Genomic DNA, 13,528 nt, shown 5'->3' on the forward strand with positions numbered 1-13,528 from the left:
AATATACCTATTACCTAATAATAATTACAATAATAATGAAAATACTCACAAAATAATGTTCAATATTATACTTATCAATATTTTATCAATACTTAATACATATTAAATACAATTAATGAGAGCATAAAATAAAAAACTATACACATTCTACGGTCCTTTAAAATTTAAAAATTTAATTTATGAAATCATTCCTTACCTTTTCTACGGAATACAGCTTTATACGGTTTTAAATAGAAGAATGGACTACCTCCTTAAAAGTTCAAATTGTTCAATCGTTTTTAATATTGACTACCTATTGATGTTGTTACATATTATTGTACATTAATATACATAAAAAAAGAAAAACCGTTTATTTATTTAAATTATATTGATTTTTAAATATGAGTGAACAAAGTAAAAAAAAAAAAAACGTACAATAAAAGATCCATTATAAATTTATAAATATCTTAGTATATTTTTAGAAATCAATCCCTGTATTTGACAACGAATTCTTCCATTTTTGCAATATATTTCTCTTGGCAGTCTTCTTTGGAAGTACCTTTTAAATTGGTCCAGAACTCCCACTTTTTTTTGGCTTTCAAATCAAACATGCCAGGTTTGCCTATATTTATAATAAAAAAATGTATTATAAACCGTAATTATACATGTTATATTGTCATATCAAGGTTGGTGAATTTATATAAATAGGCAGGTATGGAATGTAATATGTACGGTGTATACGGAAATAAGTAAATTACATAATTTTTGACACATTTTGTTCATGTTTTGATTTTCGTTTTCAAATAAGAACCGTATTTAAAATGTAAATTTTATAAGAGTTGCAATTATTATCTATAGGCATTGGCACACACGACTGATTTTGTTTTCGGTTTATTATTTTTAAGTTTGTAAACGTCGAAATATGCATAAACGGACGTGAATAACTGTATAGAATATTTCAATCTCGATAGTTTGTCAATCGTACGAAAATATGCACTCTCATTACAAATATTACAATACACGGCCTTATTTTTTTGTTAGTTTGAGTTTCGTGAAATGTCAAAAGTCGCACAAAGCGTTAACTAGAATGCATATTAATAAGTAATAAATAATGTTGTTTACTGATAGCGGTCAGCATAGAATTAATTTTAAATGCTCTGTTTTGCTCTATAAGTACAAGAAGTATTATAATCAACGGAAATAAAATCGGCGGAAAAAAATATGTATTCAACGACAAGTTCCTACTATCTATACGTTTGCCATTGTCGATATAATATGTATAACAAATTAATTATGTATTAGTCTCGCAGGAATTACCAATAATATACTATGATATTACATATTTTGATGCACAGTGATCTCGAAGGGACGATGAAGTATTGTGAAATTTGCTATAATTCTTTAAGCCACAACCAGCAAAAGATTAAGTATGTTTTTTAATTATAATATCCGATTTGTTTTTCCACAAATAATCCCTGTTCCCTATTACTGCAATAATATTGTAATATTTTTCCAAAAACACATAGACACATTCTTTATCAGTTATTTCCCAATTGATCATTATATTATATGCACGTTGCCGGGTTATACTACTTTTTTTCTACAAACAAATCACAAATGGTTTTTTACGTATACATAACAGTTGCATGATTTTGATTTTGCGGAGTCTATGTTATACGTTAAACGGATAAACGAATGAGTCAAATGACTTTGAAACTATTTCATGAAATATATCAACACAGTCACTTAACCAAATCACAATAATTGATCAAAATTCATTATTTAAATTTATACATTGAATATTTACAAGCCGAGTAGAAGCCGCAGGTATGTCGGCTTAATAATTGATAATAATTGCTGTCTAATAAGCTGCAGTACATCTCACATTGTATGGATTTATTTTTTTCGTTTCTCGAATATAAAAACGTACGTAATAATCCATATCGTACCGTGCGATAGCAATATTGTCATGCATTTAAAATTTAAATTTATGTTTCATTAACTTGTACCGTGTACGTGCATTACGCATTATGCGAGTAATACCATTGTAACACTATAAAATATGTTCTACTCTACTTTGCAGTAATTTTTCTCACGTCTGGGCGTGCTTATACAAAATAAAAAAAAATAAAAAATGAAATAATTTACACACACACGACATCACACCGAACACATGATAGGTATATAGTATAATATTATACTAACTGGTGTCGTTGTCTCCGACCGTGGCTTGCTTGAAGAGGGCGTACAGTTCCAATAGTTCGACGTCGGTCGGTCTCTTCGTGAGCGTTTTCACTTCTTCGGTGGCCGCTTCGAAACGCTGTAAAAAAAAAAAATGTAACAACAACAACAATCAAAACGAGATATACACGTCACACATGCACGTAACACCGAAATAACGAATTGATAATAACAATAATATAATATTAACAATATCACACACCTATATATATTATTTATAGATATCTCGTCCGTCAAACGATAATATTATTATTGTCCGACGCGGTTTTTTTTTCTCACCTCAAACCCACGAACCCAAAATATTATTATTGTAGTTATTCAACGTATATATATAATATATACACAGACACACCGTACGCACGTTATGTTACGTGATGATCAATAGCATACAGCGTGTACGTTTCGTATACAATAATACATAATATAACACGAGTGCACGCGGAAGCGGAAGAAATCTCTCGCGTATGTACATATAGGCTTGAGGCTATATACATCATGTATATATCATATAGCAGGTATAGGCACTCTGTACAACAGCATAATATTATAGGTACAGTCACTGTAGACGTGCTGTTTCTTCGTTATCTATATGTATATACGCGTACGCACAGCGAAAATAATTGTTTTTATTTCTCAAAGTTGCTGACCTCTGGGGAGCTGTATAATACTGGTAAATAAAATGCACTCGGTGGTATACGAATGTTGTACGACGCAATCGCACACGACCGTGTTGTTATTGTTGTATATTATAAAATACAAGTACATGCACCGACGTGGAAAAATAGATATTTTTTGAGAAACTTGTATTAACTTGTCTTTACACTAAGTCAACGGTTCCCAAACTATTTTCACCGCGACCTTAGGATTTAAATATTAACTCACATAGTTACCCAGTCATAATAATACGGGTAAATACTGAATTATATTTACCACTAGTTGCTGTCGAAGTTTAACATTTTATAAAATAAAAAAATTGTTTTTAGATATAATAATATCAGTATTTTCGGTGTATAATTTTTCAACAACTGTCAATTAAAATTACATATTACATAATTGACGCAAATGAATAATGAAAAAAAAAAAGATGAAAATATGCCAATCTATTTATTTTTCTGCGACTACCCCGAGTTTGGGAACCCCGCTGCCCTATAAAGTCGAACGACATTTGAACCTATTAACATTGTGTTATGCGTACCTGTAGCATAATATATTATAGTACAGTGCAGACAGTGGTATAAGGCCTCAATACCTATTATTAGGTAATATAATATTATATACTCCATGTCCGCAAAAAACAGTCACAGATCGTTTTGAAATCATTGTGATACGTTTTGCCCGTCGTTTCGCATATTATAACATTTAAATTATTTTATGTAGCGTTTCGCGCGGTCTTATTCCGCAAATCTATTATGTATTATACGTCAACGGTCTGCTGGATTTTAAAAACGTACCTACCGTAATTTTCTAGCTTTCTACAATTATTGCAGTCATATTATTATATTTTGTAATATAAAAAATACTGTGGTCCGCAGTTCGTACATACATAATAATTACAAACGCGTGTTTCCGCGATTCCAGCAAAGAGAAATTATTCATAATGATAGAAATAAAACTGTCGTACAACATAAGGTATTGATGAAACGCGTCTAAATACTATGTAAAAATGTTATTATAATATTATAATTATACTGGTTAAATTATTATAACGTAGTGCTAGGACTTTCACGGAACAAGTCATTAAAGATTAAAATTAAATAACTCTTTAGACTACCCACAAACTTAGGTTAGATTTTATCCATTATAAACTTACGATAATCAATACTGTATTACAATATATTATGCATTATTCGGTCAGGTAAAACTGTAACTGACATTGATTGGAGTAAAAAAAAAAAAAATGTTTTATGCAAGACATACCTATAATTGAAATTCATTATGTATAATATAACGAGAAGTATAGGTTTTAGACCTTTGTTTTAATTTAAAATTTTCAGTGGTTACAAAACGATGAAAATTGTACGCTGCGAAAATCAAATACACGGCGTATTACAAAGTTTTCCTTAGAAAAAAAATTGCACGTATTAAATAGGTATAATAGTGATATTTATAGATCAAAAGGTAAAATGTCAATCTCATCAAGTTTACTGTTATACATTTAATATTGTGCACATGATTATTATTACACATTAAAGTCGTATACTCGTGTTCACTAAATAAAACCGATTAATAAGAATTCCATACTTTACATAAGTTGTATTCAAAATTATTGACATCACGACATATTGTTTGAACGTGTTGTGTAATTATCATTAGAAATCGTCATTACTGTTGTTAAACCGTCATTACAAAAAAAGTTCTCTCTATTTAATGACGGACTTTAAAACTGAAAATGAACAAGCAAATTATTTTTTTGCGTATCACCGAAGAGGAGAATTCGATTGTCATTACTCATTATCTTGTAATAATAAAATATGACGTATAGGTACGTATAAGTTATAGCTGCAGTAATTGGTATTATTAATAGCTGCAATGGCAGTGTATACATTGTACTCGAACAAAAACTAGAGTCATTAATATTTTAAGGACTGTTATCGTCGGTGTACCTATATAGTGAATAATTTAGATTTTTACAAAAGAGTTCCAATAATTTATGATAAATTTCCCGATGTTTTACCACTACAGTATAATGAAAATCCTAAAGAAGGTTGAGCCGTTTGTTGCTTACGGTGCCTATTGTAAATCATTGGTTGATTTATAATAATTTAATTGTCAGTGCACACGAATATACGATAGAAAAACGATTATTATTTATATATATATGTGTGTGTGTATAAAAAAAATATCTTTTTATCGTCGTTATAATAATTATATTACGTATTCGATATTAATTTGGTTTTAAAATTATATTTTGTGACAACAAAACTAATAAAATGTCTATTATTTTTAAACTCGCAATAGGTACTGTTATATTATTGATCGTTACGACTTACCTCTTGTAATGTAGCCATGATAATGAAGTAGTGTTGTTTGGTTGCAGTAGTAGGTAATAGGTATTTTATATTAGCACGGAGGTACGGACAAAAATGCACTGCGCCAAGCTTCTAAAATCTGCTGGTCGGTCGGTCGTTACAGAGTGAAATGAAAACTGGTTTGGAAATGAAATTGTTTTTTACCCGTACTACTCGTTTACTATTGTCTAACGTCTACACTAACACATACGATACGTATTATATATATATATGCATTCGCCGACAACCGTTGGCAGCGTTTGAGTAAGTACGTCATGGCGACTTAAGCGTTACGTTAAAATAACAACAAAATGTTTAATGAAAACAATAAAAACTGCTTACAGACTCATTTATACATAATGTTATTATATATGCACTATTTATGTTCATAGATGTTAAAACCTACAATAATGGCCAAAGACTTAGAGTACCGGATAATTAAAACATGTTTTTTGTTTCGGTTCAAATCGCACCTTAACAATCTGAATGTATGATTTAATTACAGACCCAACAGTTTACCTATACGTGAATCATATCTGTAGAAATGAAAATAATTTTCAAAGTAAATGATCTACGCCAATAAAGCACTTTAAGTACTTACATTTTAAAAATTGAAAGTGATAATTCGTCTCTAACACTTCTATGGTCACAATCTTAATCATTCGAGAAAAAAAGTCACGAGAAAAAGTCTTGAGTAAGAAACACTTAGATCAGAACCTAACAATTTGATTTAAAATTTCTAGCGTTGTTTTAGCACGTAGTTTATTTTTAGACGTTATATGTAAATCAAAAACAGATGAATTGATTATTATAATGCTGTTAATTATTGAGTGTTTGAGTAGGATGTTGGACGCAATTTCTATAATGTTTACTGAGTTTGTCAAACATGAAATTAAGTAGGCGGTAGGTGCTTTATTATAAAGCATAATTTACTTATTATGTAGGGGGTTACAGCATGATGAAGCAAGAACTGGGCATGATTTCTATTTTTGTAACAATCATTGTACGTAAACTAAAAAAAAAGATTTTTTAAATTATTGTGACATGGTAAAAAGTCACAAGTCGTAATTCATTTAAGTTTATGACCGATTAATTTTGTTTTTTAATTTTATTTACCCACAATCAGAACCAAGCCAGTTAAATAATAATTGTGTACTCTATAAAATCAAACATTATGTACCATTGTACCGTAGACCGCAACAAGGCACACTTGGACTTTGAAACGGTGATTAGGAGGAGGCCTTTGTCACTTCCTACCATTAAATACAATATAATTTTATTTTGTCGGAGATGATTTATATGTTTAAACTTATTAATTAAAATAATAAATGTATTGACATTAATTAACACAAGCTACGTTTATGTTATAATAACAGCATAGTTATTAGTTAACACTTGTTGGGTACCTACTTATACTGATATATTATATGAGTATAGTTTCAATTTGAAATTCGCTAAGCAGTTTGTAATTTATAATTATTGATAAAAAACATATTTTACATATAAAAAAAAATAATTTTTTGCTTCAAATGTATTCCTATTTCTTTGCTCAATTTTCTGGGGACAGAAGTTAGGTTTATAAATATATAAAACTACACGCTTAAAATCGACTATACGTATTGTGTGACCTATAAATTAAAATATTCAGCATGACGATTGAATCAGTAATTTTAAAGCTAACCCATAGCAAAAATAGCTGTTTAAATTTAATAAAAGTTGAAATGTTAACCCTAATTTTAATTTTTTTTAAATTTTAGTTGCCTTGATTATTAATCCTTAGAAAGCTTTCTACTTGTCTGAGAAAATCCCGTTAAAATCGGTTAAACTGTTTCAAAGATTAACCTGGACAAAGACAGGCACTTAAATTATTTTTTTGTATATATTTTATAGATATTATAATAAATGTATCATAAATAAATAGATTGGAAACATTTGGACGACACTGAAGACGGCTCACGGCAATCAACTGTCAGCTTGTTAAAGGCCATTTAAAACTGCAAGCATATTGAGATTCGAGGCTGACGAGTATTGTAATAAATACTTGTTAAAATACTAGTCAACTCACTATATAGGTACTTAGTTTATGTACAAAAGTAAGCGTTTTAGGGAAATATGATACGAGTTTGTTCAAATAATTCTGTGTAAAATTAACAATTTTTCCAATTATTACAAACTATACATACGGAGTGATTTATTTACCATAATTTTAAATCATAACAAACAAACTAATATTTTTTTGAAAAAATTATATTATTACTATTTTTATCATCATTATTATTTATTTGTAGAGGTTGTACTCTTTTGCATGACAACGTTTATTTTTAGTTCCATATTCTGAAGTAGAATATTATTCGGAGATCAATAAAAATCAAATTTCAGACAAGTAGTTTATTTGATATAACTATTTAAATTTTAAATTATAAACGAGCAGAGTGGACCAACACTTCGTGAGGTATCTCTTTTTCACTCTCTCCGCTCATCAACATTATTAATATTAATAGCTCACATAAACTACTCGTCAAAAATTCGATTTTTATAAATTGAAGTAGGTAATTTAAAAAATATTTTGCTTTGAAATAAGAAAATAAAAACGCATGTAATCGTTAAATATTTAAAATTGAATCTATATAAAACAGGAAACATTTTATTTATATGAAAATATTGTTTTTAATAACTTAAGATTATGTAAAATATATATTTTCAAAAACGTCAATAGTGTTTGAAATAACGAGTGTCTGACAATCAATCGGTATATATTATAATTGAATTGTTTTTATAATTTTTTATTAATATACATTTATATCTTGTACGTGTCTGTACTACATATTGATTTGCAAGTCTCAATAGCCGAGTCAATACGTCTGATGAAAAACAGTTCTAAGGCTTTATGAGTATAATATAAACCTAAATTGCAATAAAGAAGGAAATAAACGAACAAAATATGTTATTTATTAGAAAATAACAATTCTATTACATAATTCCGTCTTATGTTAAAAATATTTCTAGAGAAGTACCTATTTTATTCTAAATATTGTTTAGATGACTTTTTTTATGCATATAAATGCATGTAGTTTCTGAGTTACTTGTTTAAATTTAAGTATTTAAGGATAATATTCCACGATAATAAGGGCTATGACGATTTAATAATTATATATAGATATCTATCTATTAACAAATATTATTTTATTATAGTTGTATTAGCTTGTAGAAAATACCCCGAACTTGACAAACGTTAAATACTTAAACGATAAATCAGTTGTTTTACTTGTAAAACATTAAGTTTAATAACTCAGAGATAACTTGTATGAGTTTAAAATTTAAAAAAACATCTGATTAATAATTTACTATATAAAAAAAAAAAATCGTTATACTCGTAATTTGGAAAAACAAATTTTTTAACGCATTGAAATGGCAAAAACATCCAAGTATTTGAAAAAATTATTTTAAACTTATATACTTTAATATTATTACAATTTTATTCAGGTTTGTGAAAAAAATCACACTTTGATGTGTACAATATGTAATAAAGAAGTTCTAGACAATATTACAACATTAATAATATGCAAAAAATGTATGAACAGTTCGTAAATAGTTAGGAAAATGTACGTCCATATTTCTTGTATTTATCTATTAAATGTTAGAGCAAATTTTTTCTGTTCAATGCGTCGGACAAATATTTTTGATTGTGTATGGTGTATATGATTTTCGTGATGGAATATACTAAATGATATTGTTCTATGTGTTTGTCGGGTGATGAAAATATGTCCGACAAAACGAATAGCATGACCTTTTCACTTATATCGGACACGCACAAGTGCTTACCGTCCGATATAAATTCTATGCCGGCCGCCGGGACACCTTTGATATGGACTCGCTATTGTTTATACAAATATCCGATCATATTTGATTATACTTAAGTCCCAAATATATATACAGTTTTCTGTAATGCACAAAACATTCATAATTATTATACTGTAAATAGTATATTATGTTAACGACTAAAAGTTGATGTGATATTATATTTTATAAATATACTTTTTGACTAGGAACGACCGGAACCGAATTCAAATTAACCGCCGAGAAAAAAAAGTTCATAAATAAAACTCGTCCTGTCCTGCTGTCCTTATATTCTGAACGATAAAATATGCGGTTAATTTAAATTCGGCCCGGTTCTTCTGTAGTGTAGTCACATAGTGGCACTTACTTAGTTCACAATATTTATCTTGATATACCAAACCGTTGGACAAACGTACTCGAAACCAAGGCGGACATATAATATTATTATACCTGGTCAACCTTGTATGAAGCCTAATCAAGACTTGGGATATTTTTTGGTTGTTTATTATTAGTATAATATTTCATTCACAGAGATGGTTAACTTAATAATTAACAGTGGACGTATCGACATATTGTTGACTATTGTACAACATTACGCAGTCACGTTGTTTATAGTTTATTGATAATGCAATTTATAATCATTAGAACAATAACTATATAATTACTTACACACGAAATACATATTTTAAAACAATTAATATAACTCAACAGTATGGTTTTTGTTTCAAATTTAATTTTTCGATAAAAAAGATATTTGAATTTTTACTTAATATACTTTAAAAATATATATATTTTTACTATAAGAGTTTATTAATAACCTATATATTTAAGGGGGTTCTTAATAAACACGCATTTTCTTGAAAACTACTAACGTTTTACTTTTTTTTGTTTGGTAAATCTGACTAAATTATAATAAACATGTTAAAAAAATGAATTATTCATCGTTTTAATTTTTAAGTAATTTATATTTTTAAATTCTTAACAGAATACATTTTTAATTTTATATTTTAAAATAGGATAGGTACTTATCTGCGAGTATTTGAATATATATAAAGACCTAATTTCGAAATATTAGTTGATTAATTTTAAGTAATTTAATTTTAATTTATTTAATATTAATTTATATTTATTTATTTATATAATTAACTTTTTTGTGTATTGAAACTTTCACAATTATTGAAATAGTTATTTAAGAGTCGTTATTTCAAATCTTAAGGAAACTGCAATTTTAGAATAATTATTTGAATTTGCATTTGCGATTAAGTGAGGGTTTTAGTTTAAAAGTAATCCAATTTAAATGGTATAAGTAAGTATTTTTTTCTAGTTTATATCTTCACTTTTTAATGTTAATTTTAGATTCTGAGCGGAGTGATGAATGTATTGATTTTACAATGATGTATTTTTATATATTTTTTTAGTACACGATAAAATGCTCTGATTTTCAACTTTGATGGTGGTTTTGGATAGAAAATCGGATCTAATATGTTTGGAAAAAAATACATAATACAAAAACGTTAATACTTATTAATAAATTAATTATTTGCCATTAAAAGCATACCCTGTCTTTCAACTATATATATATCTAATTGCTATTTAAATTGTAATCTATATATCTGGTTAATGATATTGTGTGTTACCGATAACTGATGCTATAATAGCCAAACTTGCCCGGTTTCTAATATCTTTTATTATTATATATCGATTTATTTTCCAGTATTCAAAGTTATTACTGATTCAAGAAAAATATCACCAATCCAAATGTCTATATTACAACTTACAATCGCAAACTAGATGTCAAATATACATTTTGATTTTTGAGAGAAAGACGATTTTTGCAAGGACATGTTTATTCTGAAGTGAGAAACAGTTTTGTTTTGGACAAGTCATTATATAGATAAATTCAAACGAGTATACAAAACCGTCCACAGTGGCAGTGGCACCAAACACGCGTTTTGACGAAGTACGATAAATTAAGTCACGCAAAAGTCTAATTTATACGTTTTATTTGCGCGATTAATTTATCATCTCTGGGCGGTCATCTATTGTTTTGTATCAAACATGCTATGGGATAATTTCATAGTTAATTTTTCCCCAAACTTAATAAAATATCGCCACGTGCATTAAATATTTTTTACTTTTCCGGAGTATGTTGATTTTTTGTACTACACACGGCCACAGATGCGTATTGCTTGACAGTGCCCAGTCTTAATCGATCTACATCAGCTTGGCGTAGACGGCGGTCAGCAAGTGCTTTTCGGTCTTGTTCCGGTGCATCCGTCTGACGGCCATATATATCAGTACGTAAGATCGAAAACTTTTCAGTGTCCGGTCGATTCGCGGTCGTGATTCGTTATTTCTACATCGTTTGACGTCCAACTAGTTTATATCCGTTCCAGAAGCGTTGTCGTAACGGGATAGGTATCCTCCACCTCGCCGATCTGCAGTTGATCCGCACGTATGTCGTGCTGAATTTCGGTATCATTCTTTTGCAATGGTTGGTGGCGTGATTACGTTTTGTTTCACTATCGTCGTGTATCTGATTTTAAGCGTCTGTTATGGCGAAATTGTAGACCCGAGTACCGGCTGTACACTCGGTGGCCTTTGATGTTTGACATTAAACGTTTTCGCGTTCCATTAGAGAATTGATTGTTTGCGCGATATTTCTAGATTATTTAGATAAACTTCTTTTGATTTTTGTAATCTTTCGCAACGTACATCTCTGAAACAACGAAACTCAATCGTAAAATAGTTAATAAGCGGAGCTTGGTAAATTGAGTCCGAAATACCGTTTTTGTGGTAAACTGAGTCCCGGATTTGAAAAGGTATAAGGTAAACTGAGTCCCTGGTTGTAATAGGTTTAGTTTCCAAAACAGCACATTTTCCTTCTCACTTTTACAGGTTTAGGACTATCTGTTTTGTTAACAACTGGCGTGGTTAAAAATGTGCTTTTTTTGTTTTTAATATCTAATATAATTCACTACGTTGTACATACAAATCACAATTAATTAAATATAATAATATATTGTAATATACAAATTCAAGTCAATTTTTATTTTTTATTAATATTTATGTTATTATGTACATGGTAAAAATTTATTTGATATATTTTTAACGAATTCAAATCTTGAAATATTTTTATTTTTATATTTCAACATTTCTTGTCTCAAAAAGTTTTTTTTTCCATTGTTATTTTTTTCATTTTAATTACCTCTTTGCTACGTGTTTTTATAAATGTATCTATTTGAATGTATTTAAGTAAGCAAGTCGGTAATCGATAATCACTAATTGGTGACTAGTCACTATACAGTAGAGACTTTTTATTTTTAAATAGGTACATCGTCGTTATTTATAAATTATTATTTCGAAAAATATTATTACTCAGTTTATCTAGCACGTTAAAGTTTTCCTGACTCAATTTACCTAGCCCCAATATCCAGCCAATTATTTGGGACTCAGTTTACCACTCCCGTTAATAAACGACATTAGAGGATGTATATTTGGGTAGTTTTTTTTGTCATTCGTATAATCATTTATATTCCACTGATAAATTAAGAAACAATTTATTTAATTCCCACACAGGTACCTAGAATAAATAACATTTATAATGTATGGCTATAATTAGTATTTAAATGCTTAATTGCTGTTATTCACAATAAATGTTCTTCCATAGCCCATAGGTTTTGGATTAGTGCAATAAGTGCCTTCGAAAACGATAAATATTTAATGATGATTCATTCATAATATATTTTAATTAATTCAATCAGGTAATTATAGTAACCAAGATTTTTAATTGATACATTTTCTATACTTTCAATTAAAATATTAATACCGGAAACTAGGTCTTGTACACTCTTGTAAAATTATTAAAGACTTTCTAGATAATTTATAATTTAGTGAAATTTCTTGAAAACTTCGCAAAATAGTTATACGAAATTTTTAGACGAAAATCTTACCAGTAACCAATAAAGGTTTGGTGTTTTTAGCCTTACCCTTTTACGGTAACACTGTTTTGAATGTTTAAAATGTTAAACGGTGGACTCTCGGTAAGTTCAATATCATAATGGCCTTTACCTACTTAAACTATTTTTTGGGAATACAATATTCGGACCACCAACATCGTATTTGTATTCTTTCGATTCTTCTTCGTTGTGATAATGTCGTTTAGTAAATATATTATCAAGTAAATTTACAAGGGGTTTAAATGATTTAATGCCAAGATGACGAAAGGCATGAGGTGACCTGCTTGTTATTGTTTCTGTTTCACGTGAATAATGATCCATATCTTTGATAAAATTGATGATTCAACGAGTTTTCATAAGAATTGATAATTTTTTTATCTAATATGAGTTGGTTCTTGAGGCGTCATAAGTGTGTCTTCTATATACATAATTCGTATCGATAAAGGTGTTGATTTTTGACTAAAGAACTATTTGAATGGATTTCAATTTGTGTAACCACTAATT

The 13,528-nt window shown here is 28.7% G+C and overlaps 1 protein-coding gene and 1 pseudogene across 1 annotated transcript; both read right to left on the reverse strand.

Moving 5' to 3' along the window:
- Nucleotides 1-327: 327 nt before the first annotated feature.
- On the reverse strand, nt 328-5,428 carry LOC132922011 (acyl-CoA-binding protein homolog). Its single transcript, XM_060985308.1, has 3 exons — nt 5,211-5,428; nt 2,185-2,299; nt 328-601 (listed from the first exon to the last, which is right to left on the reverse strand). Exons 1-3 carry the CDS (start codon nt 5,226-5,228, stop codon nt 465-467), a joined length of 270 nt encoding a protein of 89 aa, XP_060841291.1. The 5' UTR covers nt 5,229-5,428; the 3' UTR covers nt 328-464.
- A 3,437-nt stretch (nt 5,429-8,865) lies between these two features.
- LOC132918973 (uncharacterized) lies at nt 8,866-11,354 on the reverse strand (annotated as a pseudogene).
- Between the last annotated feature and the right edge of the window lie 2,174 nt (nt 11,355-13,528).

This window comes from Rhopalosiphum padi, chromosome 2, assembly GCF_020882245.1.
Source record: "Rhopalosiphum padi isolate XX-2018 chromosome 2, ASM2088224v1, whole genome shotgun sequence".
Taxonomy (NCBI): domain Eukaryota; kingdom Metazoa; phylum Arthropoda; class Insecta; order Hemiptera; family Aphididae; genus Rhopalosiphum; species Rhopalosiphum padi.